The following is a 26,845-nucleotide window of genomic DNA, read 5'->3' as shown; positions in this document are numbered from 1 at the left end:
TCACTACCCTGCAAAATTACTGCAACCGAGCATATTCTTCATGCATTGTATTGTACATACAGTAGCTTGAGAAAAAGTCTTGGGGCGTTGATGCTGAAAGATTACTGCTTTTAGGTGCTGTTTGATACCACAGGGTTCAAGTAGACTGTTGATTTCTTTTGGTCATCACCATTATTTGACTGTGCTTAAAAGATTTATTTTATTTTTTTTAATTTAAGGTCAAAGGCTGTATACTCAAAGCAGAAGAATCAATAGTGGCTGGAAGTCATTACGCCTACAAACAACTTGAATCAAATTAGTGGATTTTTAGCAGTAGTAATAGTCCATGTGTGCCTGACTGAGAACTGCAAAGAGATGTTTTGTGATTATGTGGTCATCTTCCCTTGTCTGTAAAATCAAATGCCTCTCCACAGCTGTTTTGTTAGACTCTCATGCCATTTTATGCCATTCTATGCTATATAGTGTCTCTCAGTAGCTGGTTATTACATCGTACCATTTAAAAAAAAAAAAAAAAAAAAAAGCTTTGCTGTGTCCTTTAGTAATCAAATTCTTGTTTGCAAAGTTTGTGCTTCAGCTAAGTTGACCAGACTTCCCTAACAGTACTGTTAAACAACTTACTACAAACAGCCTTAAATTTAAATCTGTTAGCAGAATACATTATTTACAGTGGAACCATAGTTTACCATCATTTGTAGTAGACGATGAACTCGAATCTCAATTTTAAAGAAATCTTAGTTAGTTGAAGTTGTACTCAGTTGAAGTTCACTCAACTGATGGGGGGGCAAAAGTCAATGCCCACAGAGGGGGCTGTTCAGACATAGCCCTAGTTTAAAAAATAAAAATCATATTCTGAGATCTTTTTGTTTGGTTTTGTTTTGTTACTGTGTGGCTGGAAATCTATCGATTGGAGATGCTGCCATGGGTGCAGTGTTCCTGGGGAAAATAGATTCAACCTTCAGCTGGAGAAGTTTAGGGCGAAGTCCTGATCACTCTGGGTAATGCAGCAGAACACTGTTTCAAGGCTTCACCAAGTTTGTTCTAGCACCAGATAAAAATCTGCGTTTATCAGTCAGGAGGGGCTCTACATCTCTCCTTCCTTTTCCCATTCTGTGACTTTAAACCCACTTTTGCCTCTGCCATGAATAGTGTTTTAGAGGGTGCAATCTTGAGGTTTTCCACTCTTAATAAGAAAGTGGAGTTAGACAGGGAGGTAGGGAGTGATAAAAGCCTGTCATTGCTGTAGTCATCGTTCTACCCACTCCACCCAACCATAACCTTCCTCCTTTTAAATACTTTCCTCTCTTTTCCACCACATTTGGAGGCTATGTGAGTTGTGACCAGTTAATGTTTATGCACACACAAGTACTTGTCTGCATTTACAATAAATGACTATCCAGCATATTGCAGAATGAGTCTGTGCAGAACAAGTGTTTATTACTGCCTGTCAATACAGATTCCTAGCAGCTGATAGGATATGAACCATTTTGTTTGGGGGGATTATTTCAAACCTTTTTCCCATCAAAAAAGAGGCTTTTCTTATTGTACAAATACAGCACAATGACAGTGTAATAGAAATACATAACAGGATTGGAGAGCTATGGAAAAACTCATTAACAGGACTATAACAGTGGTGTATTAACAAACCTACCAGTAGCAGAGACCTCTTATAATTACGAGTCTGTACATTTTCCACATTTGTCTTGTCTTATTTCACGAAAGGCTTCCTAAACTTATACTACAAACAATAATGAATTAAATGTATTTACACATTAAGTGCCAACCATTTCTTCCACATTTTCAGACTTACCTCTGCTCGGTCTACATTAATCTATAATGTTTCCTTTTACTTTACAAACACATTTAAATAGTAGGTGAAAGCCAAAGAATAAGACACAAATGTCAGATACAGACGCCTTCCTTCTATTGGATACAGTAAATCATAAGATTTTTAAGGCAGTACTACTGAGTGTAAATCAGCCTTCAAATTTAACCATTTGCTGTCTTAAAACAAGCTCCCTTATAGGTTACAAAACACGGCATTATATGGCGACAGTAGATGCTGTATTGTTTTGAGCTTCTGCAATACGGATTTGAACACAAATGTATGAGGAGAAAGCCCTTCTTTCTTGGTGGCATCTTCTCAGGATGCCATAAGGACGTCTCAAGGTTGGGCCCATAAAAAAGCTTATCTGCAATACTCACCATCAGAAAAAAGGTTTTTACAACAGTGCTGGAAAAACATTTCTCTGAAAGTTCAGTGGAGAGATCATCTGCAAATGATGCTGAGGATTACCTCCTTTCCAAAGTGCAGTTTGTGTGTCTGCCTGAACGTAGCATGCTGAGAGGTTGAGTTTTGGAAGAAGAGGCTACAGAATTTGACTCTTGCTTCTGCTCTCAACTGAGGGCTGTTATTGCTGCTATTAGGCATCTCTTTAGTTCTCTTGTCTATAGACATCCATAGAGTCCAGCCCCTTTTAAAATTTCTGTAATTAGATGAATGCTCTCTATTATGGCCTCTCTTTTTTCCTTCCCAGAATGCTTTGAACTTCATCAACCTCAAAATGAAGGACACAAACAAATACTCTCTCAATCTAGACATGGAATGTACAATAAAAGCATGAAAGAAGTAATCACATGTGACCACATGACTCCACTCTAATTGTTCAGAACACAGAAGCTTTTGAGAATGTTCTTCTGACAAAATTAGCTGGTTCAGCTCTGGTGGTGAGCCGAGTGAACCCTTTAAAGCTGCTCCGGCATCACCACAGAATATGAAAGAAATGGCTGCTAAATTGGCCAGGTGGAGTCTGGATTCCCTGAGGGGGTCAGAATGAAAACATCTCCCACAGGATGGAAAAGAGTTTCTGCATGAGGGAGGGAGCTAAATAACAAAGGGGATACCAGAACAACAAGACTGTTTTGAGGGCACCTTATTAAAAATCTAAGATGTACAACTACAGTCTCAAAACTAAACCCTCTGCAGTATTTACTTTCGATTAAGAAAGCATATTATGATGAAAATAGGATGGAGAACAAGAGATTAGATGTGACGCAGCAAATGGATCTCATTGTCACCCATAAATGGCAACTGTTTTGGATTTTAGGTGTAAATAACACACTGAAAAATGGCGAGAAGAAAGTGGTGACAGAGGGAGAGAGAATGAAAAGGTCTCTGGCTCTGTTTATCAGCTTTGATCCCTGGGGTGGGTTTCTCTGCTGTCTCGCCACCACCGGAGCCATTGGGATTAATATCTGCTGCCCCATGGTACAGTCAGCAAACTCTCGCCACGGTCTCGCCGTTGCCGACTCTGCTCTCAGACCAGCACCGGCTGGGCTGTGCCTCACTGCCCGAGTCTTGCAGCTTCATTTTAGTGCCAAAGGAGAGTAGGCACCACCAAAGGGCCCAGAGTCCCAGCCTCATCCCGACAAGCAGATGGGCTTAAAAGGGGCCCACTTGTTTGTGAGAACACAGTCTTTTGTATAAAGAGAAGACGTCCTGGCAGTCACACCTCAATGATGTTGACAGATGGCATCCTATTGTTGTTGTTGCTGTTCTTGGGGAACTGTGGGAGGGAGGAGAGAGGAAGACGACAGGTATGAGAAGGCTGGAGGACTCACAGGAATCATACAAATCAGCATGAGGATGCCTCTGTACTCTGATGTTTTATTGATGTTTGTAGTAAAAGAGTCAAAGACGTAAAGAATAGTTTTTTGACTGTTGTTATCTGTATAGATGAATATGGTATGGGGGTCTGTGAGTTGATCAAAAGAGAAATTAATGGAAGCCATGATTTAAGTGTGTTTGCTATCTTATGCTGAATGTTGCGGTCATGCTCACAGTGGCACCACAGTAGCAGCATTCAGCTTTAGCCTGAGGCTGAGGTTCTGATGACACTATGAGTGTGCATGAAGTGTCAGTGGAAAAAGGCTAGAAGTGGCCGGGACCATTCACCTGCCCAGCGCTGCTGAGGGGGAGGCACCCAGGGAGAGGAGGAGGAGGGGAGTGGGTTATACCTTACTGCGCAACAGCCCACCCGTTGGGTGTTCAGGAGTGCTGCACTCAGAGGAGTTTTTGGCTTTGTCCTTGTTGTTGTTGGGCTCGTTGTCTTTGATTATGTCATACTGGCGACAGAAGAGGGCGATCACACCTGGGAGAAGGAGAAGAAGAAGAAGCAGCTTTGGTTATCCACTATACACCAAAGGGAAGCAGCTGAATTTGTAAACCACAGTAAGATTACCCAATTCTGGGTAATTAGATTAGAACAGAAACAGTACATGCGAAGCCTGTCTGGTCCAGGTGTATGAGCAAGTTTGTCCTCACCTGCCCACATGATAAGTACCACCACAATGATGATGAGCTCCCCCGCCCTTAGCTGGGTTGTCTGGCCCACTTCCTCCATTGTCACTTCGTCTGTGGGAGTCAAGAGACAACATCTTTATCAGTCCTTTGCAGTGGACAAAACTGGACAACTTGTCACAACAGAAACCCGGTAAAGAAACAATGATTGTTTAACACTTAATGATTGAAGAAGACATGAACTTTGCTCCTGACACATTTAGCCATTAGCGTCTTGTCACACTGCCTAACTGTAAAGAATCAAAGTCAATGTGTAATAATATTCAAGTAATTCATCTCCTGGTTTTGTCGACATGACAGTGTTGCTCCTTGTCTCACTGTCAGTTGCCCTTTCATAACTATCCTTTAAGACCATAAAGCTCCCTTATTATTATACACTGCCATGAACGTAGTGGTGTTTCTCAGTCTTAAGGCAAGTCCGCATTTGAAAAACAACGAGGAACTAATTGATTTGGAGCAGTAAATTACTCAGCAGTTCAGTAAAAAATGTTTTTCTATAAGATCACAGTGTTCTCACAGAGTCTAATGACTGACACTTCAAACACACTCAGGTTGGAGACAAATGAGTCAGCATCGGTGTGTTTAAGCAGTGCACGTCTCTTGCAATAAAACCTCAATGTTGCAGAATAATCGCACAAATCTTGAGCTTGATATCCCATCAGCAATCTTCTCAAAGGATTGTCGTCAGATCAGGGTTTTGTGATAAGAGTAGGCGACGGTTTTCTGATAAACTTGATACAGATGTTTTTTTCATTTAGATATCAAACAGTAAACAACTTTTGATATTCAGCTTTTCTTTTTAACATTTCCTTGTCCCAAATGGATCCTTAAAAAAATTAATAGCCACAAATGACTGAGTCCATTTTTCCCTTTAAACAAGAATAAATGAGCTGAGCTGAGCGGACCTTACACCTTAGGAGGGGGGGCTCTGCATTATTTTCTGTGTTTTATCTCATCATGTTATGATTGTGCTGGCATTTCTACCTTATTGGATAGAGTTGAGAGATTACAAGAAATGAGTGAGAGATGGGGTGTAACATGCTGCAGTGGTCCTCGATGTGGGCAGGCTGTGGCTATGTAGCATGCACCTTAACCATTCGGCACTTTTGTAGTCATTTTTATTTAGATGAATATAGTAAATCTTTCACTGGACCGGCTTTTTATCAGCCCCGGTATTTCTGTAAACAGCGCATTGTTTTTAATCTGATGGTGCATTATGTGTTTACAGCCGCAGTCAGCACCCTAAGCTGTTTCTTTCTTTGCAGATAATTGGAGGTATATGGTTCATATGAATATTGCTGAAGAGCAACAGTATATGTGACTGAATTGCACTGCTCTGTCATTTTATTCATTTTGTGGTGTAAACTGACATTTTAGACAGCTGCAATTCAAATTCTGTGTTCTTACCCCTGAGATCTTGAACATCCCTGCACAGTGTCTTTTTAGCTCTTGAATCTCACAGAGTGTATCATTATTTTATAGCTTCCTTATTCCCTAAATATTCTAGGAATTCAATACTTCCATATAATATGTCCTCCACATCCATCAGGAACAATGGCAATTGTCAGCTAGTCTTCTCCTGTCGGAGTCTGGGATGGATTATTAAACAGGCCTTTTGGGCACAGACACAGGGGTCTGGTCCTCTGATGTTCTTGGTTTTCTTGTTTGAAAGGGCTCAGCTAAGATGCAGAATGATACTAATAATGAACAATGACCTAAAACTATCCAAAAAAACGCAGAATTACCAAATTTGAGCACAGAATGTCTAAAAGCTCTCAAAAACAGATGTAGAAATACCACAAACAGATTAAACATGACCATAACGAAAGGGTGGAGTGGAGGTTCATAATCCATTCCTCAATTCTGTATAGTAGTACAGATACTAAAAACCTCAGTTGCAATAGGAAGGCAGACTTTTACAAGAAACAAGTTTCAAAAGGCTGATATCATAAAAGTAGTCATGCAAATGTATTTTGCATGATCATTGACAGACCACATTCTGTGAGCACTTGATGGAGTCAAAAGATCACAGAGAGGCAGAACATGAAGAGAATAGTTATGACCTCATTTAGACAACTGGGAATCATTCTAACCAGACCACAATGGAGGGATGAAACGATAAAAGAAGTTAATCACAGCAGTCAGGATCAATTCGCACCAGCCTCAATAAAACTCCATCATATTTGAAGTCGAATGACCATCGGGAGAAGTATCAAAGGGAGACTTTCTTATTCGCAGATACAGAAGTCTGCCTGCGGATGCCTGCAGGCTTCTACCAAACAACACAACAGCCCATTGTAACTTTTTTTGCACTGCTGAATGGAAGTCAGAGGCTTGGTCTAAAGTTCACTGTAGCATGGAGAGGATCCCTATCCTTTTATTAGATGCAGCGGGTGACATTTGGAGGGCCCAGGGTTGGCAGGAACCCCATGCTTCAGTAGCTTTTAGCAACAAGCAGTGGTGCTGATCGATTGGCCTCTGTTGCCCAGTATTAATCACAGAGTAGCCCAGGGTGCCTGAAACTGTTGCCTGCATTCTTCACTGGGGCTACATGGTCAGCTGTTAACACCTCTGTTACTCACTGACCATTATCTGCACGAGGCTTTGGGTTTTATAAAATAACACCTTGAACTTCCCTTAACTTATCCTACTGGAGTACTTCAGACTGTAAAACATACCAGTTCTGCTCTGCCTTCTTTTGCACTTATAGGTTTATGATGGTAATATCAATGCACGTTTATTACCATTCTTTGTAAGTGCAAGTGCAAAACCAAAGGTCTGACATGTGGAGGTGATTACTTGTATGTATTGGGTCATGTTCTGTAATATAATAATGTAAAACTACACCATGTCACTGCATCAAACTATAGAAACTTAGCAATGTACTTTACATCAGTTAGGTAAAAAATGCTCTTTAAAGCTGCGAAAGTTAGTCCAAAGCTCAATCACTGAAATGTCATATACTCCATTAAAAACTATATTTAGATATTTTTCCATTTGTCATTACTTTAACAGCTCTTTTGAATGTTCTTTTAACACACACACACACACACACACACACACACACACACAAACACACACACACACACACACACACACACACACACACACACACTGACACACACTGAATGAAAGTAGTATAAATCTGATCTTTACACTTCACATTCCTAAAACCTAATAAATACTTTGGACATAACTTCAGTGTTTTTTTCCCAGTATTTCTGCTAAAATAAGAACATAGACATTATACACTCAAGAAAAAAGTGATTCAGAGTATTACCAAGCTGTTGAGCTGTTATATATAGGTACTGCTGTTATGTTTTAAAGTATTAAATTCATGTACCGTAGTATTCATTCTTTGTATTTCAAGTGGCTGCTTCTGTTTCGGTGGCCACTGAGTGTTTGTCCTTTGGGAGATATTAGAGCCGAGGGATGCCATCTGTGGAGACAGTGTGTCTCTGCAGCTGTGTTTGACATACGTATAAAACTCCTACGTGACAAAAGAACAGAAAAACTCCATCCTAGTTTTTGAGAATTTCTATCCTGTGGGGCCAGAGAGAGAAAGCTCTCCCTTTAACTCATTTTGGAGACCAATGAGCCCTGTTTGCAGCACTTTTTATTTTCCCTGTTTGTTCATCTGATTCGAATCATTTGCCTAGAGAGAGTGTACAACTGTATGAAAAACACACATACTGTACTTTGTGTGCTTTTTGACAGTAAAGTTTAATTTCTTAGTTTCCTTCCACCCTTTTCTCGCTCCCTGTCAGTCATTGTGTTTGCCCCTCCTCACTTTCCCTACTTCACCAACATTTTCTCCTGTATTGTGCACACATTCTGCTGTGTGTTTTTTTTTTTTTTTATCATTCTCTCCCTCTCCCTCCCTTACTTCCTTTGTTCTCCTACAGCCTGAACTCATTTTGAAAGAGGAAATGGTAAGAAACGCGGAATAATTACATTAACTGAAACTGGAATAAACCGTCTCAGTCTTATGGAAAATTTACTAACATTGATATTGACGCTGCCATCTGACATCTTAAATTCTTAAATTCCAAACACACAACCATTCCACTAAATGATAAAATGGTGACTTGGAGAACATCTGCTCATTTGTCATAAAAAGGTTTCATTTTGACAACGAAGCTAAACTAATTAAACAGACATCCTTGAGCAAGCAGTGAAAATGAGACAGAGAAGGATGTCTGGTGTTAAACTGTGATGTTGTTGAGAATATGAGTGAAGGATGATAAATGGCAGACCTGCTGTCTGTGGAAATTTGCTCTTTCAAATGTTTGCATGTTGAGAAATGTGTGGTGGAATGGGGAATTTCTGTTTTGTTGTATAGTGAATAGGGTCTTCTACTCGTGTGTGTGTGTGTGTGTGTGTGTGTGTGTGTGCGTGTGTGTGTGTGTGTGCGTGTGTGTGCAGAGCCTGCTAATATGTGGAAATCTTACATTTATGAGTGTGGCAGAGTGCAGCTTCTTCTAACAACCTCCCACATAAAAAAACATTCACAGAGGCCACTTAAATTAAAAAAATTGGATGTTCACCCTCTGTGACACAGGGATGACCTGTGCATTTTACAGGAACAGTTTTAGGTTTTGGAAAACAAGCTTACTTGCTTGAGTTATATATGAAGATTGATATCACTCATGTCTGTTTGGTGAAGCTACAGCTGAACGCTGGCTAATTTATCTTACCACAAGACTTCTCCAAAAGCACTGAATTACTCGTCTCAGTAAAACTATAGTTATATGTTTCCGTGTGCAAAGATGTCAAAGAGGCACTTCAGTTTATGTCTGTGATTTGTGCATTAGATATATCCATTGTTCTCTCATCGTGGCTTTTGAAAACGGCAGAAAAGAAAATATCAGAAACCTTAAGAAGAAACAATCATCTGCACAAACACAATAAGAAGATGCCAAAGAAAACAATCACTTGTTTATCTGAAGCCAGGGCAGTTATTGATTTTTTTTTTCACATTCTTCCTCACACACACAAACTCTGTGCTAATTAGTACTCAGTGGCGAAAAGAGTATGTTCAGTGCTACGCACTGTGTCTATAGTCTGCATTTCTTTTCCAGCTGGCTTACCCTCTATAATAGAACTCCTGGTTCAGGCCCTGGGAAGTATGGGAGTGTTGCTGCAGTTTACATGAGTGTAAAAGGGAGGTAGAATAGATGGAGCATGTCTGCAGCCAAAAGCACATCAATTTGTCACCCCTCACAGCTCAAACTAACTCTTCTCTGCGTCTGAGAAATTTCTCCCCTCATTTTGGTTTACACTGCGGTCGTGCTGGGTGCACACTGGGTGAGGCCCACAGATGCACGTCAATACTTCTCCCTCTGGCTGATTTATTCCTGAGTTGTGGTCAGTGGGAGCAGACTTTAGGAGCACTCTGTTGAGAAATTCCATTTCACGCTTTGTATGTTTATTAAATTTTATAGGTCTTTAGACAAAAATCAGTCAGCATATTGTCAAAACACCAAGATCCCACTGCGCTTGCTATCTTGAAAGGAACAGAAACACTGAGGAAATGTGCAATTCTGGGTGTGATTTTGTTGGATGAATAAACGAGGGTGTGTTTTGCCTTTCTCATACTCTACCTTTACTTTTAGAAGCCTGAGTCTCGGCCTCCTTTGGCGTTCGAAAGCGCTGGGGTTCGCTCAGCGGGCTTGTTCCAGACATGCTGATGGACTGGACATGCACAATGTAGTCTGTCTCTTCCTCCAAGTCCCATAATGCACAGGAGCGTGTAGTGGTGTTGACTTCCTGGATAAATCGCAGCATGCGCACATCTTTCTTCTGTTGGAGCAAGGCACAGGGGAGATTGATGAACATTATTTACAGTCAGTTTTTTTCTCTTTAGCTAAAGACTCTTTAACATTAGTGCACATTGACTTTCTAGAGCTCAGTGGCCCACATGAAATGAGAGGCAGCACCCAAGATGTTGGGCAGGGCTACGCATAACCCTGGTCCCTCGAGAGGCACTGCCCTGCCTGTTTTCCAACTATTCCTTCTTATTCCACTACTCATTACCTGGATCAGGTGTTTACTGTCCGCTGGAAACTATAGTTAAATTCACTCTATAGAAAGTCATTTAACAGGATCTGGGATAGCTGAGAAGACTGGTAACTCTTTGCTGCCAAAGACACTGCTATGGTGTAATGAATAGTTTTCCAAATGAGAATTCAGTTTTTCAGTTTTAATACATTTGCAAACATCGTCGTCATTGTTAATTGTTGGCAATTTTAGCCATTTCAAAATAAATCCACAACACAAACGTGCAATCCATTGCACCTGAGACACTAGAAAATATATGTATAGTGTAGTCAAATATTTTTTTTTAAATTACCTTTTGGACTGGAGAGAGGTCCAGGTTGAAGAATTACCAAATCAATAATAAGTACTCTGACAGTAATTCTCATGTGTCAGTCATGTTGTTCTACAAACACCTTACTGTTAAAGCAGTATTTCAGCATTCAGCATAGGGAATTTCTCCTCCTCATTGCTTTTTTGCTGAGATTTAAAATGGGAAGACTGGTACCATTCCCATCTGACTCTTGGTGAGAAATAGTGTAATAGCGCATTTCATAAAAAGTGTCATCTATGGGTTTTACTAAACAAACAAATAATGTGTAAGTGATGCAACTAAGTGAAGTGGAAGAAAAAAATAAAATGTATAAATAATAATTACTGTGTAGTCAGATGTATATTTCTGCTTTTACTTGCATTGAATGGAAATAAAATTACGTTGTCAATATTAGACTTCAGTGTTTCAGTTTCCCCTGCACACACACACCTCGCTATCCCTGTAAGCAGGTGACCCAAACCAACCCCTCAGCTGTCCTGCTCAATCATATCATTCCCAGCTCCTGGGAACGTGAATGTGTGCGTGTGTTTGAATCCATAAAAATCACAAGATGGCCGCTCATTTCAGGCAAACTAATGCGATCAAAGTGTGGATGTGAGTTTGTATGTTTGCGTGTGTGATGGCAACACATACTATCACCTTCCCTTTTCAGAAAGCTGTCATTGTCTGCTGTTGTCAGAGAGCAGACAGGCAGTCCAACAGGATCCAGCGTGCTGTGATAATACCCATAATGCATACTGACTCAGAGCAATGGAGTGACACAATAAAGCAAAGCGGACATGGCAGAAACAACCAGTGATGAATCACAACTTTATTTAATTAGTGCATGTGTCTGAGCGACTTATCATTGTATAAGTACATGTATCTGCCCTGTGGTATTTGCATATATTGTATATACAATATACAATATATTCAGTATTTTTACCGTGGTTCATATGTGTTTTTCACCTGCTGTGTGATAGCGAAGCCAATGACAGAGTCTCCCTCTGGGATGTCCCATGTCACCACAGCAGAGTTTGCTTTCAGTGCTCGGATGGTCACATTGACAGGAGGCGACAAGCTATCTGCAAACAGACAGAGAGAGAAACAAAAGCGTGTTTTATCTTCTGTGGTATAAGGCAAATGAGAAGTTAATCTCTGTTACATTTCCATCGGCTGCAGAAATGGCCACCAGTATGGCAGGAAGCCAAGTTCAGTGGTGTGAATAAATGGCTCAGCCAAAGCCATTATGTATGGAAGTAATGCCAGAAACACAAAACAGATCCTCAGAGTGTTATGGTGGTATGCTCAGTCTCAGCAGCACATATGAAGTGCATTCAAATCAGTCCAGTCTCTAAGGCAAAACCAGTATCATATTCATTAAATTACAACTAAAAATTAAAATTGCATTTTCAAAGTTAAAACTTTGCATCTGAATATTTAAAACTAAAACTAATTTTAGCCCGGATTCTGCTTTTTAGGTTTACATACTGAACTAAAACCGAAAATATCTCAACAACTATTCGATGTGTTGCCATGGAGCTCAAAGGATTAATGAATAACATTTATAATGTAACAAGTATAATTAACATTCTACTGTCCTGTCCATGACAAAAACCATTTTGATAAGTTCTAGCTAATACAATGGAAAAATACAGATCTGAATATCTTAGGGGGTACAGTTCTGTAAAACTACAAGCTTTAAGCTGCAAACAGTTTGGTCCAAAGCAAATTTGAGTCAAACTTTTTACATCTACCAGTCTTTCACATTTTAGTTTTATCGTCATGTAAAACAGGTTTTTGCCTCCTGGGAATTTCAAAAGCTACCCAGTTACTCAGAGCTCTGTATCACTTCGATTGAAGCTTGTGAAGCTGGTTCATGGTGAGAAACAACGAATAGTCTAACACTGACTGCGGTACATCCTCATTTTGTTCTATTTCTGATTCTTACCTGGACTAACCAATTTTAATTGCACAGTGACATGGAAAAAAATGTATATGCAAATTTAATAACAGCCAACTAACTTATATGATTAAACTCACAACAAGTGTGTGTGTGTGTGTGTGTGCTTTGAGTTAGATGTTATGTTTCATGTTCCAAATACACCTCCAGTTTAATTAGGGTCACAGGCTACAAGATTTGAAAGCAATGATTTGGTTTAATTAAATAATTAAGTGTGAGATGGTGTGCGTCCATGTCCATATGTACTTTGGTGGCCTCAACTGCTGCTGAATAAGAATCTAATTACTGTTACCAAAGAACATGTTGCTTCAGCCTGCGCATCGTCTAAGCTGCACAAGCACGGAAACACACACAGACACACACACACTCGTTTGTGTGTGCAGCTCAGACGATCAAAGTGCCTGCAGCAAAGGAGAACACCTCATTTTGGATTAAATTAGCGTGACATGGATTTTTCTTTCAGTGTTTATTTTGACTGTTTCATTTATAAAAATCATTTGATGTGTAAACTGTGTCAACCCTGACAGACTAAATATCCGCACTGTTGGTTGTCATTTTTGTAGCACGATTACTAGGCAATTCAAGTGCAACAGTACACTGTGACTTGATACATTGTGACACAAAAACATGAAAGTATGCCCCATAGAGCTAGAATCGAATCACACCTGAATCTGTTATGAAAACTGAAGATTGCTCTTATTTTCATTTAGATCCATTTGATGCACGGGGCTAATTAAGTTTTATGAACACTGTGAACTGTTGCTGTTTGAAAGTGTTGACATACTGTACTTTTTTTGTGATTCAGATTTTACTTTTAAATAAGGGCAGAAAATAATCACAATTGTTTGTAAAATCAGTTGAAGAGAGAAAAGGCATCAAGTTCTCTTTTTATTCATCCTTTTAAAATAGAAATAATTAATGATTTTGTGAATTGTATTTTGAACTGCAAAAATAGGTATTTACTTTTTGGCATTTCAAACGAGTTTCTCTCACCACTAACACCACACAGTGGAAAGTGGTTTGTTACTTTGTTACTGAACTTAAGTAAAATGTTCATGCATCAATACTTAGGTATATTTAATTATGGCTACTTTGACTTATACTCCAGTACATCTGAGAGCAAATATCTCTACTTCACTAAGTTTTAAATCAAAGTTGTGTTACAATCACGTCACTTTACACAGTTCATAATAAACCACCAAACGGCATATTTAAAATATTAAAAGTACTCAAAGTAAGCTGGTATGCAGTAATTTTACTCTTTGTCTTCCTGAAGCTGAACTTGCCGTTGCTTATGTCTTTTAACCTAACATGAGTATTTTAGAAATAAAACTGAAACAAGCATCAGATCATAGAGTTGAAAAAGCTTCAATCCATCATTTGTGTCTATTACCATTAATTAGTTAATGGTCCCCTAACTGTGAAGCAGCACTCGTCAACAGAAAAGGACTGAGAGAAAAAAAAAGTCAAGTAATTTTACTTTTATTTTTTTGAGTAAAATATAAATCATGTACTTAAATACTTTTGCTGTCCAACATTTACTTAATTCTGCTTAGTTACAGTAATCAGACCAGCATCCTACTGGACCATGAGATATTGCAGCATCAATTCTAATAAATCACTGTGGCCTTCTGGGATTCATTGATAATATCAGGCATAAAGTATGAGGCATGAATAATCACAAGGAGAAGTGGTCAGTCTCAGTGATGCCTCTCTGCTGTTTAAAATTAATTCAGCCAACCAAATGCAGTCAATGAGGTATTGAATAGGTAAACGCTCACTTGCCCTTCGACAGGGACAAATCACACTGCTGGTAATTACAGCATGATGGGCACTGATGGGCTGCAGTAGCACTGATATACTGTACACTCAGAAACAGCTGAGCAATGCAATCCAAAGCAGGCCTCTGCGTTACATGGTTCCGCCCCGTCTGCTGCTGACGTTTTGATGAATGGCCTGACTAACAGTGGTTGACAGGATGGAGACCTGCTGAATCTCTTCATCTGGGGCAGTCTGTGATGTTTGAAGTGGCTTTGCCTTTGTTTACCGTCTGTTGTTTGTTTAGGGTTTCGTGAGAAGCCTGAGGGATAGGCGTCTTGGGCAGAGGCGACTGATGGGACTGAAGAAATCACAACTCCAACTCATTATCTCTCCCCTCCACCGCCTATTTTCTCCGTCTTTCTCTATGCGCTAATGCTGCTCTCAAAACACACAGTGACAAATAGCATTTAGCTCCAGAAACCCCTCAGGGAACATATTAATTCCTGTGACTGATACAGACCATTGCTTTCTTTGCACATGCTAAAAAGGTCATGGTTGATTCCTGATTCAAAATTGCAAATGTGTATCCAGTCATTCTCCTTTTTCAGCTTTAAGAAGAAACACACCTACAATAGTATATTAAAGTAGGACTCCAGCACCTTAATGTCTTCTCAATAATTCTGTGATCTGTAAGGCTCTGCTTGTGAATCTCTGTCCCTCACATCTCATATCTTTTGAATCCTATATTTTAACACGATCCTGGTCCGCCTGAAAAAAACTCTCTGTTTCTGATCATAGTGTCTCTCTTTCTCTTTGCTCCCTAAAACAAAAAGGCTGCTGCAAAGCCCTTTGAAATTAGAAATTGTTCTCCTGCAGATGATCTTACTGTAAACCAATGATTGCCTTTGATGTCTAACTTATTTTGCCGATTCTTTTTTGTATAAGGTAAAGTGCCTGTTGGAGTGTGAGGGTGAATCATTTTTTTGTAAGTCTCTTATGGAAAACAGACCTTGACCTAAGACACCAAGATTTAAAAACACACAGATGAAAAAAAAACTATTATGCAGATTGCAAGGTGTTAAGGTGTGGAGTATAAGAATGACCTTGTTATTTCTCCTTAACTCTCTTCAGAACAAAGTTAAATCATTTCCTTCAGCGTCCTCGTGTCCCATTGTTCACTGTTTGTCTTTGTCCATCTCCCCTCTCCCCTACATGACTGCATTCTGCTAAGGGACACTGAGAGTGGATGCTGACGAGCCTTATATGCCCACATTACATGGGCGTCAGCTCTAATAAAAGAGCAGACAGATGTCTTCATAAACTCTCTCTCATCACTGTGGAACACACTCTGCCTCACCCTGAGAGATGGGGGTGACTTTCAGCTATGATGGATGTCCCTGGTGTATGTGTCTGTGTATGTGTGTGTCTTTGTATGCCCACTGATAATCCGAGTGACAGCTAGTTGCCTATCCCATGCTGAGCAGTTTAAAGGCTGACAGCTCCTTAATATCCCTGTTTATTAGAGAAGTCATTGGGAGAGAGAGAGTGTGTGAAACTGTGTGCAGTGAAGGAGAAGAAGCTACCGTTGCTGTTTCACAGCATGCGCACAGACACACACACACCTGATCCACAAGGACTATCATTATTTAATGGATATTCTTCTTTAGACAATCTGACAATGCAGGTGTAAATAATAAAATTAGTAATGGCTAGATTCAGTTTAGCTGCTTCCCTTTCTGGGTCCTGCTCTTGTGCATACTGGCTCCCATGTCTTACTGGGACACTTGACTAGAACAAAGACATTCCTACTGTCATTTACCTGTGCTTTTCTAAGTCACTGATTTAGTTTTTGTGTGACTGTCACCTGGACCGACAGCCACTGAGACATCATGAAAGCTAGCAGGGAGGTGTTCAGCTTCCATCGTCCCCTGTGGGGGAGATATTACTGATTTGTACCACCTTATTACGGCTCTGCAATCTGTATAAATGTATTTCTCAGAGTCAGGCCTCTGGGCTGTTTCTGCTCCCCAGGATGCTAATGAGTTCGACTGTAAGCCTGTGAACTAACATTAAAACTGCCCAGCTACATCATGTTCCAATGATATCTCAGATATGTAGCACCATCCTTGGTTCTTTGGTCCTTTATTTTCTTAGAATCACTGATTTGCAAGATCACTGTACTGCTGCTTAACCATTTGTGCTCATTTACCAGCTAATAGTAAGTAAACAGTCAATTTGTATGGAAGGCGTAATAACCAGCAGGTGGGAGAGAATATATGAGCAGCATGCATTTGAAGGAGCACTTTAGAGGTAGGAAGAAATAAAACCTGTGTCCTAGCAATAATGGCGAGAAATTGTGAGCCCATGGGGGAATTAGTGGCTATAAATTAGCACATGTTGATTAACGCTGCGACGTCTCGAGCCAAAGCTAACGGCAGCACTGTGGGAAAAACAATTGCTGCTTCTCCTTTCCCCTGCTAACATGTTATTGAGTCTCGGAGCTGTGTGAGCTGCTCTGCTCTCGGGGGTTACCATACGTGCAGCTAACTCCCACTCATTTACAGTTAATGTGCCATGATGGAGCCATCGGGATTTGGTGCTGATCTGGAGTTTATCCTTGCAGAGGAGAGCGTTGCACATCGTCTTGTCCTTCTGGATACTCACAAAGACACACACACACACACACACACACACACACACATGCATAGACAGAAGTTAGGGTCACAGTGTGACACTCTGGAGAGGAGGCAAATGCTAAGTGCTAATGTGACTCATTTAGACGGGAAAGCATCTGGTGAAGAAGTCAGAAGTGCTAGAGCTTTTAGATCTCTATTCACCACCTTCTTGTCAGAGGAAATCTAGCTCATACTTTTCCGGTATTTCTCCCTTTGTTCACTTTTGTTTGAACCCCTATTTCTTTCTCGCCAATGGACACTTGGTGCTAAACCTCTACCTCATACACATATACACTGCCTGTCTGTTTTGTCTCTCTTTCTTTTCATATCTTTCTGTCTCTTCAGTCCTCACTGTATTTCTGTGCAGCAAGAAGGGTTTTTGCAGGGCCTCCATCGCCTGGTGTGTAAAGCGCTTTGCCTGTAACTGACACTTCAATGAGAACCTGGGCACAGAGGGGAGATGGTGGGTGAAAAGGAGAAGCTGTAATATAGATATGACTCAATTACGCACTGGTCTGCTATTGATTAGATCGGCTACTGTACAATGTAGGCCTTTGAATGACAAACTGTTTTTAAGCTGGTGTATCGGCTGCTTAAAGGTAATGTTTAATGAATTGAAGAAATGTGTGTGCGCGGGCGCGTGTGCACTCTAAGTGTATGTTTTCTGCATGTGTTAGTGTTCTCTGCGATCTATGCCTCTTCTGAACAGAGCACCAGCACCATCAGATAATAACACCTAAGGGTCTTTTCGTCTCTTTGTAGAAAAATGAGTTATTTACCCATAGGAAATGAATTTTCCAAACCCCGCTGGCCAAAAGAATACTAAGCTGGGGAGGGCGCCACAAAACACCATCTTTCTCCCTCTCTTTTATAACACAGACACACACACACACACACCCTTCTAATTAAATGTCAAAAGCCATGGTTTGAAAATCAATACAGTGTTGTGTGCAAAGAGAATGCAAGCCAGTTAATTCAAAAAGGCAAAGGAGTGCTGTGAGGCTGATTATTTGACAACCCCACTGCTAAACTCAAATCAAGTGTGACCAAGCCCCCTCCCCTGCCACTCAGGGAGGAAAACAGCAGTATTGTGGGATGGGGCTGATAACTCTAAAGAGCTTTTGGCTTAAAATAAGGTTATAAATATGATGTTAGCACATGATAAGGCAATGTCCTCTTTTCTCTGTCTTTTAGTTCACACTATAGCATCTCTCTGTGGAGTTCTTACAGTCGTACTGAGGACTTGGCACAGCTGGAAAAGTCACGCCCACAGTAGCTGCCGAGGAGGATTGGTGTCACAGGTGGAGGGGGGGGTTGTGAATAATACTCTTTCTGTGCGTCTCCCATGTTTCACTCTCTTCTATTGCCAACAGCACTTTCTCTGTCTCTCTGTGGATTTGTCTTTGTTTTTTTTTGTTTTTTCATGCATTCATTTGTCTGCCCAACAAATGCCACATGACTGACTACTGGGCTCTGAAGGTCCCCTGTCCAGTTCCTGACAAAAAGGCTGATGATGGGAAAGTGATCGACATACACCTTGAAAAAATTAGTTTGCAAAACTTTTGTTAGAGGAGACAAACAAGCAAAGATGTGTGAGTCTGTGTCTCGGTGAAGTTAGTGAAGGTAGGTAATCTCCAAGGGAGCCCACCTGTGCTGCTGACTGTTCCAAAATAAAACACACCATCTGGGCCACCACATGCCCCCTCCTACCGGATTTGGCTGCCCCATGCCAAATTCAAATGAGTATTTTTCTGCTGTGTTAGGCTACCAAGAAGGAATCTTGGTACACACACACTTTTGTGTTCAAATTATACAAATGCTAATTTCTATGCATAGAATCCAATTAATCAGTTTCTTCTTGTGCATGCATTTACAGCCAACCATGGCCGTGGATACCAAATAACTCCTGTCAGTACACAGACAAATTCATGGGAATCATTTCAGCCAGAAAAAGACGTAAGTGAACTAAGTAGCGGCCCCTGGCTCACTAAGGCCACCATGTGGTAATAGTTGGCCAGTTTTTGCAACCCCCAACTGCATTAGATGATAACATTGTAGTGCACTTTTTTCTGGGACCCCAGCATAAGAAATGCTTCGGACTCCAGAGGGTTAGTGCCAACCTTGAGTACATGGTTCTGATACTTTAGTGTACATTCTGAGCAAAAACCTATTTTCCCTGAAAACTTTTGATTTAATTAGTTAAAGCAGGATCTCTTTACAAGTACATTTGTGTTTAACCGCCAAATAATTTATGGAAACAATAGAACTGGTGTAGAACACAGTGTTGTAGAACATGCCAAAAGGTTGTCAATAAATCATTTGATCAGGTTGACTGCATCGTAACAGACCTGCTACTTGCAGTTTTGTTGCCTCTTTAGTCCAGTAAAAGTAACCCTCCTTAAGAAGGATTCTGGATACTTTATGGAATTCTCTATGTAAATGAGCCTGATATGTGTTTGGACGTATAAATATTTAAATTTGTTCTAGCTCCTATGTTTAGAACTCGTTCCACACTAGCTCTGATACATAAGACATAATAACAACATCAATAATTTCTTTACATGTGTTCAAATGATTCTTTACAAATGGTGGCTCAGACCCTTTTCCACCTGCACACATTCAGACATGACATTGGACAGATGACAGACTGCGTTACAGAGCTGCCGCTGCCATGTCAGTTTTTTGGCATTGTCATCACTTCTTCCCACAGGCCTGGTGTCCAGATGATTGCGCCAATCTGTCCTCTAATGCCTGTTTCTTTCCGTTTTCACCAAGTAATGAGCCAACCTGACATGACTGGACAAATTTGAATTTAAAACAACAGCTTCTAAGCAATTGGAAATGAACTTAAAGGATTTTCAGCGCCCTGCATCTGTGTGTCTTAATTTTACTGCTGTGGAAACTTTAGAACATGTGAGCACTCACTATTAACTACAAGGCCGTCGCTCTATTCATCTATCTCGCAAAGGCACTGGCGAACTCTCAAAGAGGAACTCAAAAGAAGCTTTTTGAAAGAGAAGGGGGTGTCAGAGTGCCAGAGGAAAGAGCAGCACTAGTATGCGGAGGACTTAAAAGAACATTGTGGAAATGTTCCTTTACTTCTGCTTGTCAAGTGACACTTAAGATGTGACAAGGTGGGAGAGAGAGATTAAAGAAGATTATCAGTATTGACACAATAACTAAAACAAAGCCATAGAGAGGACGGACCTCTAAAACACCTTTTTTCTTTTTTGTCTCCCAGACCCAGTATTGTGTTCCAAAAATAAACAGACTCTGCCAAACTAAGCTAATAAATTAGTTCTACATTGTGTATTTATTCTGTATTTAGAGATCTACATACACCTGCAGGCTAAAAAAATGCTGTGTACATACAGGCAACGAAATAATGAAAAAAGTTTATGAATTTGTGGTGTCTCGCATTGACTCATTAAATGTAATTAAGCCTTTAATGAAGTAGATTCTGTGGTAAAGTAGTAATGACATCTGTCACTTGCTAAGCTGGTTAAATAAAAAGAGTAGATTTATGTGATGCAGCCTCCAAACTTTGTTGTCTTGGCAACTTGGCAACATGTCTATGCTCATATCTCCCAGTGAATAATATTCTAGAAGTAGCACTGTAAATTAAGAAATGTTACTAGTAAAAGACACAAATCATACTGGATTTGTAGAATTGTTACATTGTTACAGGTTATTCCTGTATCAAAGCCATCATATGTTATCTGAAGCAAAATATTTGTAAGAACAGAATGCAATGACAATAATACGCTGCTGAAAAAAGTACAGCATACACAAAACTTCCAGCCAACACGATTACAAAGAGCTAATAATTACACCTAATTGTGTTCACATAATTGAGTTGAGGGCAACTAATGAACAGATAAGACACATGCAGACACATACACACACACAAACACAATTCTGCATACCCCACAACTTACAGATATAAACACACAAACACACACCTCCCATTATGTCTATGAGGAGGCTATTCAGAGCGACCACTGATGATTCAGCCCTCTAATCAGGAGGCTGCCCCAGATACCCAGCAGGTCTAAAGGACACACGTTTGAATCAAACCAGGGCAACATTTAGAGCACTGTGTGTGCACTGTGTGTGCTCTAAATGTGTGTAAAGTGTGTAATATAACTAACAACATCATTGTTTCAGTGCCTTACACACTGTCTGTGTATCCTCTGACATCGATGGTGGATGTTCAATGTTCCATCGAATGTTATGTATGTGAGAAAAAAGTCTGGAAACAACACCATCAGACCCCTGTGAGCTGTTGTTTATGAATAATGCAGTATAATGTTTCTACCATATAGTCCTTAATGAACAAGAACGTTTAATTTGTGTTTGAGATACTTGTGTGTGATAAATACCACATATTATTTTAGTAAAACACCTCAGTTTTGATTTATTCTTTACTTTGACTTGTTATTGGTCTGCTCAGAAACAGCAATTTTTTTTTGTAATAAACATTGGTTCTCACAGCTGAGACCTTTAACTTCTCTCCATGGATAACAGATGACATAGCATTTGACACACAATATACTGGACTCACAGATAATTTATCATCTGGCAGGTGGCTGCCAAAGTTTTTCTGCATTTGTTGGTTTAAAGCCTAAAAAAACCTTCTTGGTCTTGAAAGACTTAGCTTTCCTCAATCATTATTATAAATGTCTCTCAAACAAAAAAACAGCCTGGAGTCTTTCCACTGCTTGCATCACCGTTCAATTTGTGGATTGATTCATTGATTTTTTTTTTGTTTCTTTTTCTTCTAAAAACTCAGAAATGTTCGAGGCTGTGGAAATTAACCTGCAAAGATTTATGAAGTTTGGATTTACATTTTAAATAGAAACATTACCTTCGTCTCCTGGTTAAAACCAACTCTTTATGAGTCACTATAAACACAGACACAGTAAAGACGTCATTGTAGTGTAAATTTTATGGTGCTGTGGTGCACACCCACGCACTCCTGCCAGTCCAGCTCTCTGCCTTTAAATTGATTTGCCCTGGTTTTCCTTGTCCAGGTGTCTGCCTGGGCCTTGAAATAAACCGGGAGACATAAACTGGTAAAAAGTAATGCAGGTAAACTTGTGCAGATTTCTATAATGGTCCGAACTCAATAAAAAATAGCAGCATCAGTGATGGGTGTGGTTACACACAGAGATGTCACTGGATCCTGGAGTGCACCTGCACCTCACTACAGCCAGGGGAGAATTTGGAGACTTTGGAGACCAGCAAAAACAGCAAATTTCTGTTGGGGATGAAGCACATGTTGCCTTAAGATGTGTTTGATTTGCCAGCCATTGATCACATAATGACCTAGTGCATTTTTTAGTTTGACTTCTGAACTAAATCAAATTTATTAAGGACACTTTTTTGGCAGCACAGAGGTTTTGCACTGCTGCCTCACAGCTAGAAGGTTCTGGTTCAACTCCACCTTCTGGCTGCAGCTTTACTTTATGGAGTTTGCATGTTCTCCATGTGCTGACACTTTTTATCAATGCAACTATTGTTCCTTTAAAAGTCACTATTTAGGTTTCATAAGCTGTATATTAACACGTTTAATGGTTTATATAACAGTTGAAGTGTGTAGATTGTACGAGTAGATTTCTGTCTACAACTAAAATGAAGCATCCATAACTGATGTTATGAAGCGGCCGTGACTTGGGAGGTGGAGATGTCATTCACATCTCCTGGGGTTGAAGGTTTACTGCAGAGCTTTTGAAAGGGCATACATATAAAGAGTTAATAAATGCCTTTTACTAACCTGTCAATATGTCTTATTGTCCTTTAGCAAGATATTGAGCCTGAAGTTGTTTCCTTTAACTCACTCCAGTGTCTTCCATGGCTGTTGCTGCCATCAGTGCATGTGTGTGTGTGAATGGGTAAATGAGAAGCAACTGTAAAGCACTTTAGGTACAGATAAGATATTAAAGCTGTGTATAAGTGCAGACCATTTATTATAACATCCTAAATGCTTGATACAAAATGATAATGACATAGATGGATTAATATAATATTTTGTACTGGCAACAGTCAATAAATGCCTTTTACCACTCTGGTAAGATCTTTCATAGTGTATTATTATATGATTATAAAAGATGTTATTAACCATGCAACAAAGTTTATTAAACAGTTATGAGCGTTTCATAAAAAAAAGTAGAAAATACTTTGTTACATCAGAGTGTGTTAAGGTGTGTGAGCCATCCATGCAGCTTATAAATTTGAAATAGAGGAAACTGTTAAAGAGTTAAGATTATCAGCATGAAAATGTACATACACCTAAAAACATAAAAGAAATAACAATAAACAATCAATCTATATTCTTGTTAGATGGAGCTCATGCAAACAAAATGTAAGAGACTTTTTGTGTTTACTTTTGTAAAAGAGGCCAAAGCCCACAAACTCAAGATAGTGTGTAAGTAAATTGTATGTGCTAGTAAACTGTTTAGGCTAAATGTGCAGGGGAAAGGTTGAGGAGTGGGTGGGGATAGAGGGAGCCAGAGGTGAATATTTATGGCAGGAGAGTGTCAGGAGTGATGTATGGGACTCCATTGACACAGTGAGTGGTAGAAGTGTATTTGTGTGTTTGTTTGTGGGTATTTTGGCCTCTGTTTTATAGCTGCTCACATACAGCACATGTACACCAGCACACACACACACATACTGCGTTTCCATGGATCTATGAAAGAGGACCATTGTCGCTCCCCAACAATCCAATCACGTGTTTCCAGTAGCCTCTGGAAGATCATAATTATCACAGTTTGGACTCTCTGGATAAAAATGTGCAGTAACCATCCACAGAAAGCACATTTGTTCAGTAATACTACATACATATTTTCACTTTGATGGATTGTGTTAATATACAGCTCAGGTCAACGGTCACCACTTGGAGGTGACTGATTAAGTTTGACGTTTTACCTGTCCGTGTGTGCAGTTAGTGCAGATAGTAGCTGCCTGAAATGAGATTCAAAGGTCAGTTTGGCTCACATTACACACACACACACACACACACACACACACAAAAATGCTTACTTTAAGAGACAGACAATACCACACTTTACACATTAATGTGCCCCCAATAATCTCAGTCAATCCACATGACAAGTGATTGTGCTTCTGTGCAGACTTTGTTTAAACCATGAATTGTAACCCTTGATATTTGTTTCAGAAGATGACTACACAGAATGCGTCTACCAGCCTGAAAACACGGTCAGCCTTTCTACAACACAACACAATGTAGACAACGTCTCACAACAATACCGTTAATCCTAAAGCCTGCCCAATCCAGCTCCATCTAAAACAGCAGTTTTCCCCCCACATGCCTCTGCAATGCCCCCATGGCTCTTTTAATTAGCCCAGACAATAAAATAGCGTTCTGTAAGGGCTGGAAAACGGCTGCGAGCTGCTGCGCTAAAATTCATGGAAACATCCCCCTAATTGCACATAAACTTACCCGCTGTGGCTCGAGAGACACCGAGACAGCTAAGGACGAGCAGGAAAAATCTCTCCATTTTTCTAACGCTCGGACGACGTGCGGTCCCATTTACTCTGGCCGGGGGTGCTGTGTTAACCGCCGGACTGCTGTGCTGTGCTGAGCTGCTCGGCATTCACGTCAGTTCATGCGTATCGTCTCGACTGGAAAAGGGACAACGGTGGTCTGTCAGCAGCTTTTCAGAACCTCGGACAGCGCGGAGGCGACACCTTCGCTCATGTCCCCGAGCCACAGGCAACCAGAGACCAGACAATGAGCATCATCAGCCCGTCGACTGCTCTCGAGTCTGGCGCTGTTGATATGCGTCGTCGGTTCTCCAACTGTGCTCCAAAACCCTCCCCGATCTGCTGCTGCTGGTGATGCTGGAGGTGGTGCTCAGCACCACTCGGCTGCTGCAGACAGTGAAACGTGCTGCCTTTGTATATGAGCGTCTGGACTGTCCCTACCTGCCACACTAACTCCAGGAGGCTTGATAGGGAGAAAGGGAGGATGCAAAACAGTCAAGAGAGGCCGGCTGAATAATTATTCAAATATAAACCATTGCAAGTCCTAAAAAACTGGCATATCGACAGAATCTCACATAATTCCCTATTGTTTGATAGGTACGTCCTACTTTTTCCCATGTAGCTTTCTTTGCCTAATTTATTCAGTCCTCTCCATCCCACATTACGCCTTCAAACAACACCAGCTGTAGTCATTAAGGGCCTCCAGAAGCACAACGGTGAGGGGCGAGCACAGCTGATCAAGTGCAAACTTGTCACCAGAAACCCTCTCTTTTCTCTCTCTCATCCTCCGGCTTCACTTGCCCACTTGGTGAAGCGGTACTCTGAATTACTGCTGCCCACTCATCGATTAAATATGCATACACCGGCCCACGCAAACAGTCGCCTGTGGAAAGATAAAGTCTCCGTGGCTCTGCTTTGAACTTGCCTTTTCCGCTTCAAAAACAAGCACGTGCCTCTTGCCTCCCCCCCCTGCTCACATTGTTTCAGAATCACCGGGAGCGCATGATGAAGCGGCTAGAGAAGTGGAGAAAGTCTGCATACAGTACCTGATGGTTTCCCTGCAGCGCGCTGTGGACTTGAAGCTTTCCAGGATGGGTGTGTGTGTGCGAGTCAAGACACCGGCGCTGTCCCCCTAGCTGTGTCCCCCAAGAAGTGTGTTCTTCACACCGCCGTGCACCTCCACTCATAGCATCCTACCTCTGACATGCTTCAGAGAAACAATATTGGTGGTGGAGGTGGTGTGTGTGGGGGGGTTATTATGCTGTTTTCCCTCTCCTCTAGGCTACTGCTCTCTCCCTCCATCAGCGTGAGTGTAAGTCAGAGAGAGCAATAAGAGGGAAGATATGCTGTACCAAACACCACTTAATGTGTCCCCATTGGTGGAGGAAGTATTGGCATGCCCTACTACTGGCATCACTTTACTTTACAAATAACAGTCCTAAATTAAAAACTTGAAGTAAAATACACAAATGTTACCAGCAAAACGCATTAAAAGGAAAAGTAGAACACAGTTTATTTAAAGTAACACTTCATTGTGTATAACTGGCCAAGGCAGAGATAATAAAAAAGTATTTCACCTATAACTGGATTACAATGTATGCAGTGTATCTCACCACATGTAAAATAATAAACCTTTTCCTCCAAACCTAGAGGCATAAACTGTTAGGAAATGTGAATAGGATGCTCAAGAGAAAAATCTGCAGCACATAAGAAAACATTCCTTGAGCATTTGATTGAGCTGGTTTAACAAAATCTTTCCCTTTATTGGTGCTTGCAGGTTCATAGCCACACTTTATGAGATGCAGCCTCAACACGTAAATGTTTGAGCAGCTTGGTAACGTGTCTCTGTGTCTTCCATTGAATAATATTTAAGACAAAGCACTGTAAATTAAAACATACTAGTGAAAAACACAAATCATACTGGATATCCAGCATTGTTACATGCAGTTGCAATATGATGGTAAAGGTATTTCTGTTTCAAAGCCAGTACATGTTATTATGATGGTTTTTTCATGATAACATATGATAACACAATTTCATAGTAACATATTCTTAACATTCTTTAGGACCATTTTTGGGCACATTCTCACCTGTGGCCCCTCTCCAGTGAAATAAATATAAATCTAAGTGAATTTGTTTTGGTCCCGCAATGTCAGCATCTTTCTGTTCCACAAATACTAATACCTGACCAGTTATAAAAGGACAAATATTTGATCTTTTCCCCTTCAACC

At 40.5% G+C, this 26,845-nt stretch overlaps 1 protein-coding gene across 4 annotated transcripts; it reads right to left on the bottom strand.

Moving 5' to 3' along the window:
- Nucleotides 1-502: 502 nt before the first annotated feature.
- fndc5a (fibronectin type III domain containing 5a) lies at nt 503-25,905 on the bottom strand. Of its 4 annotated transcripts, XM_067480415.1 has the most exons (7): nt 25,661-25,904; nt 24,571-25,077; nt 11,676-11,791; nt 9,961-10,159; nt 4,322-4,411; nt 4,015-4,148; nt 503-3,563 (listed from the first exon to the last, which is right to left on the bottom strand). In XM_067480415.1, exons 2-7 carry the CDS (start codon nt 24,722-24,724, stop codon nt 3,504-3,506), a joined length of 753 nt encoding a protein of 250 aa, XP_067336516.1. In that variant the 5' UTR covers nt 24,725-25,077; nt 25,661-25,904; the 3' UTR covers nt 503-3,503. The 4 variants fall into 4 exon arrangements, 3 of the variants coding, with proteins under 3 accessions (XP_067336516.1, XP_067336518.1, XP_067336517.1); XR_010911098.1 differs by lacking the exon at nt 25,661-25,904 and having other exon boundaries at nt 3,953-4,148; nt 24,571-25,485; XM_067480417.1 differs by lacking the exon at nt 24,571-25,077 and having other exon boundaries at nt 11,653-11,791; nt 25,661-25,905.
- Nucleotides 25,906-26,845: the final 940 nt, after the last annotated feature.

The sequence above is a fragment of the Channa argus genome, chromosome 16 (assembly GCF_033026475.1).
Source record: "Channa argus isolate prfri chromosome 16, Channa argus male v1.0, whole genome shotgun sequence".
In the NCBI taxonomy this organism is placed as follows: domain Eukaryota; kingdom Metazoa; phylum Chordata; class Actinopteri; order Anabantiformes; family Channidae; genus Channa; species Channa argus.
Note: the sequence above shows the minus strand (reverse complement) of the source record. Positions and strands in the feature narration are given on the sequence as shown.

What these genes read in the sequence shown, in the direction of transcription:
- fndc5a (XM_067480415.1), bottom strand. Translation starts at nt 24,724, where the DNA reads ATGCCGAGCAGCTCAGCACAGCACAGCAGTCCGGCGGTTAACACAGCA. An exon ending in TGTCTCTCGAGCCACAGCGG is followed by an intron (nt 11,792 to 24,570) that starts GTAAGTTTATGT and finishes GTCTGTTTGCAG; the next exon opens with ATAGCTTGTCGCCTCCTGTC. An exon ending in GGTACTTATCATGTGGGCAG is followed by an intron (nt 4,149 to 4,321) that starts GTGAGGACAAAC and finishes TCCTTCTCCCAG; the next exon opens with GTGTGATCGCCCTCTTCTGT.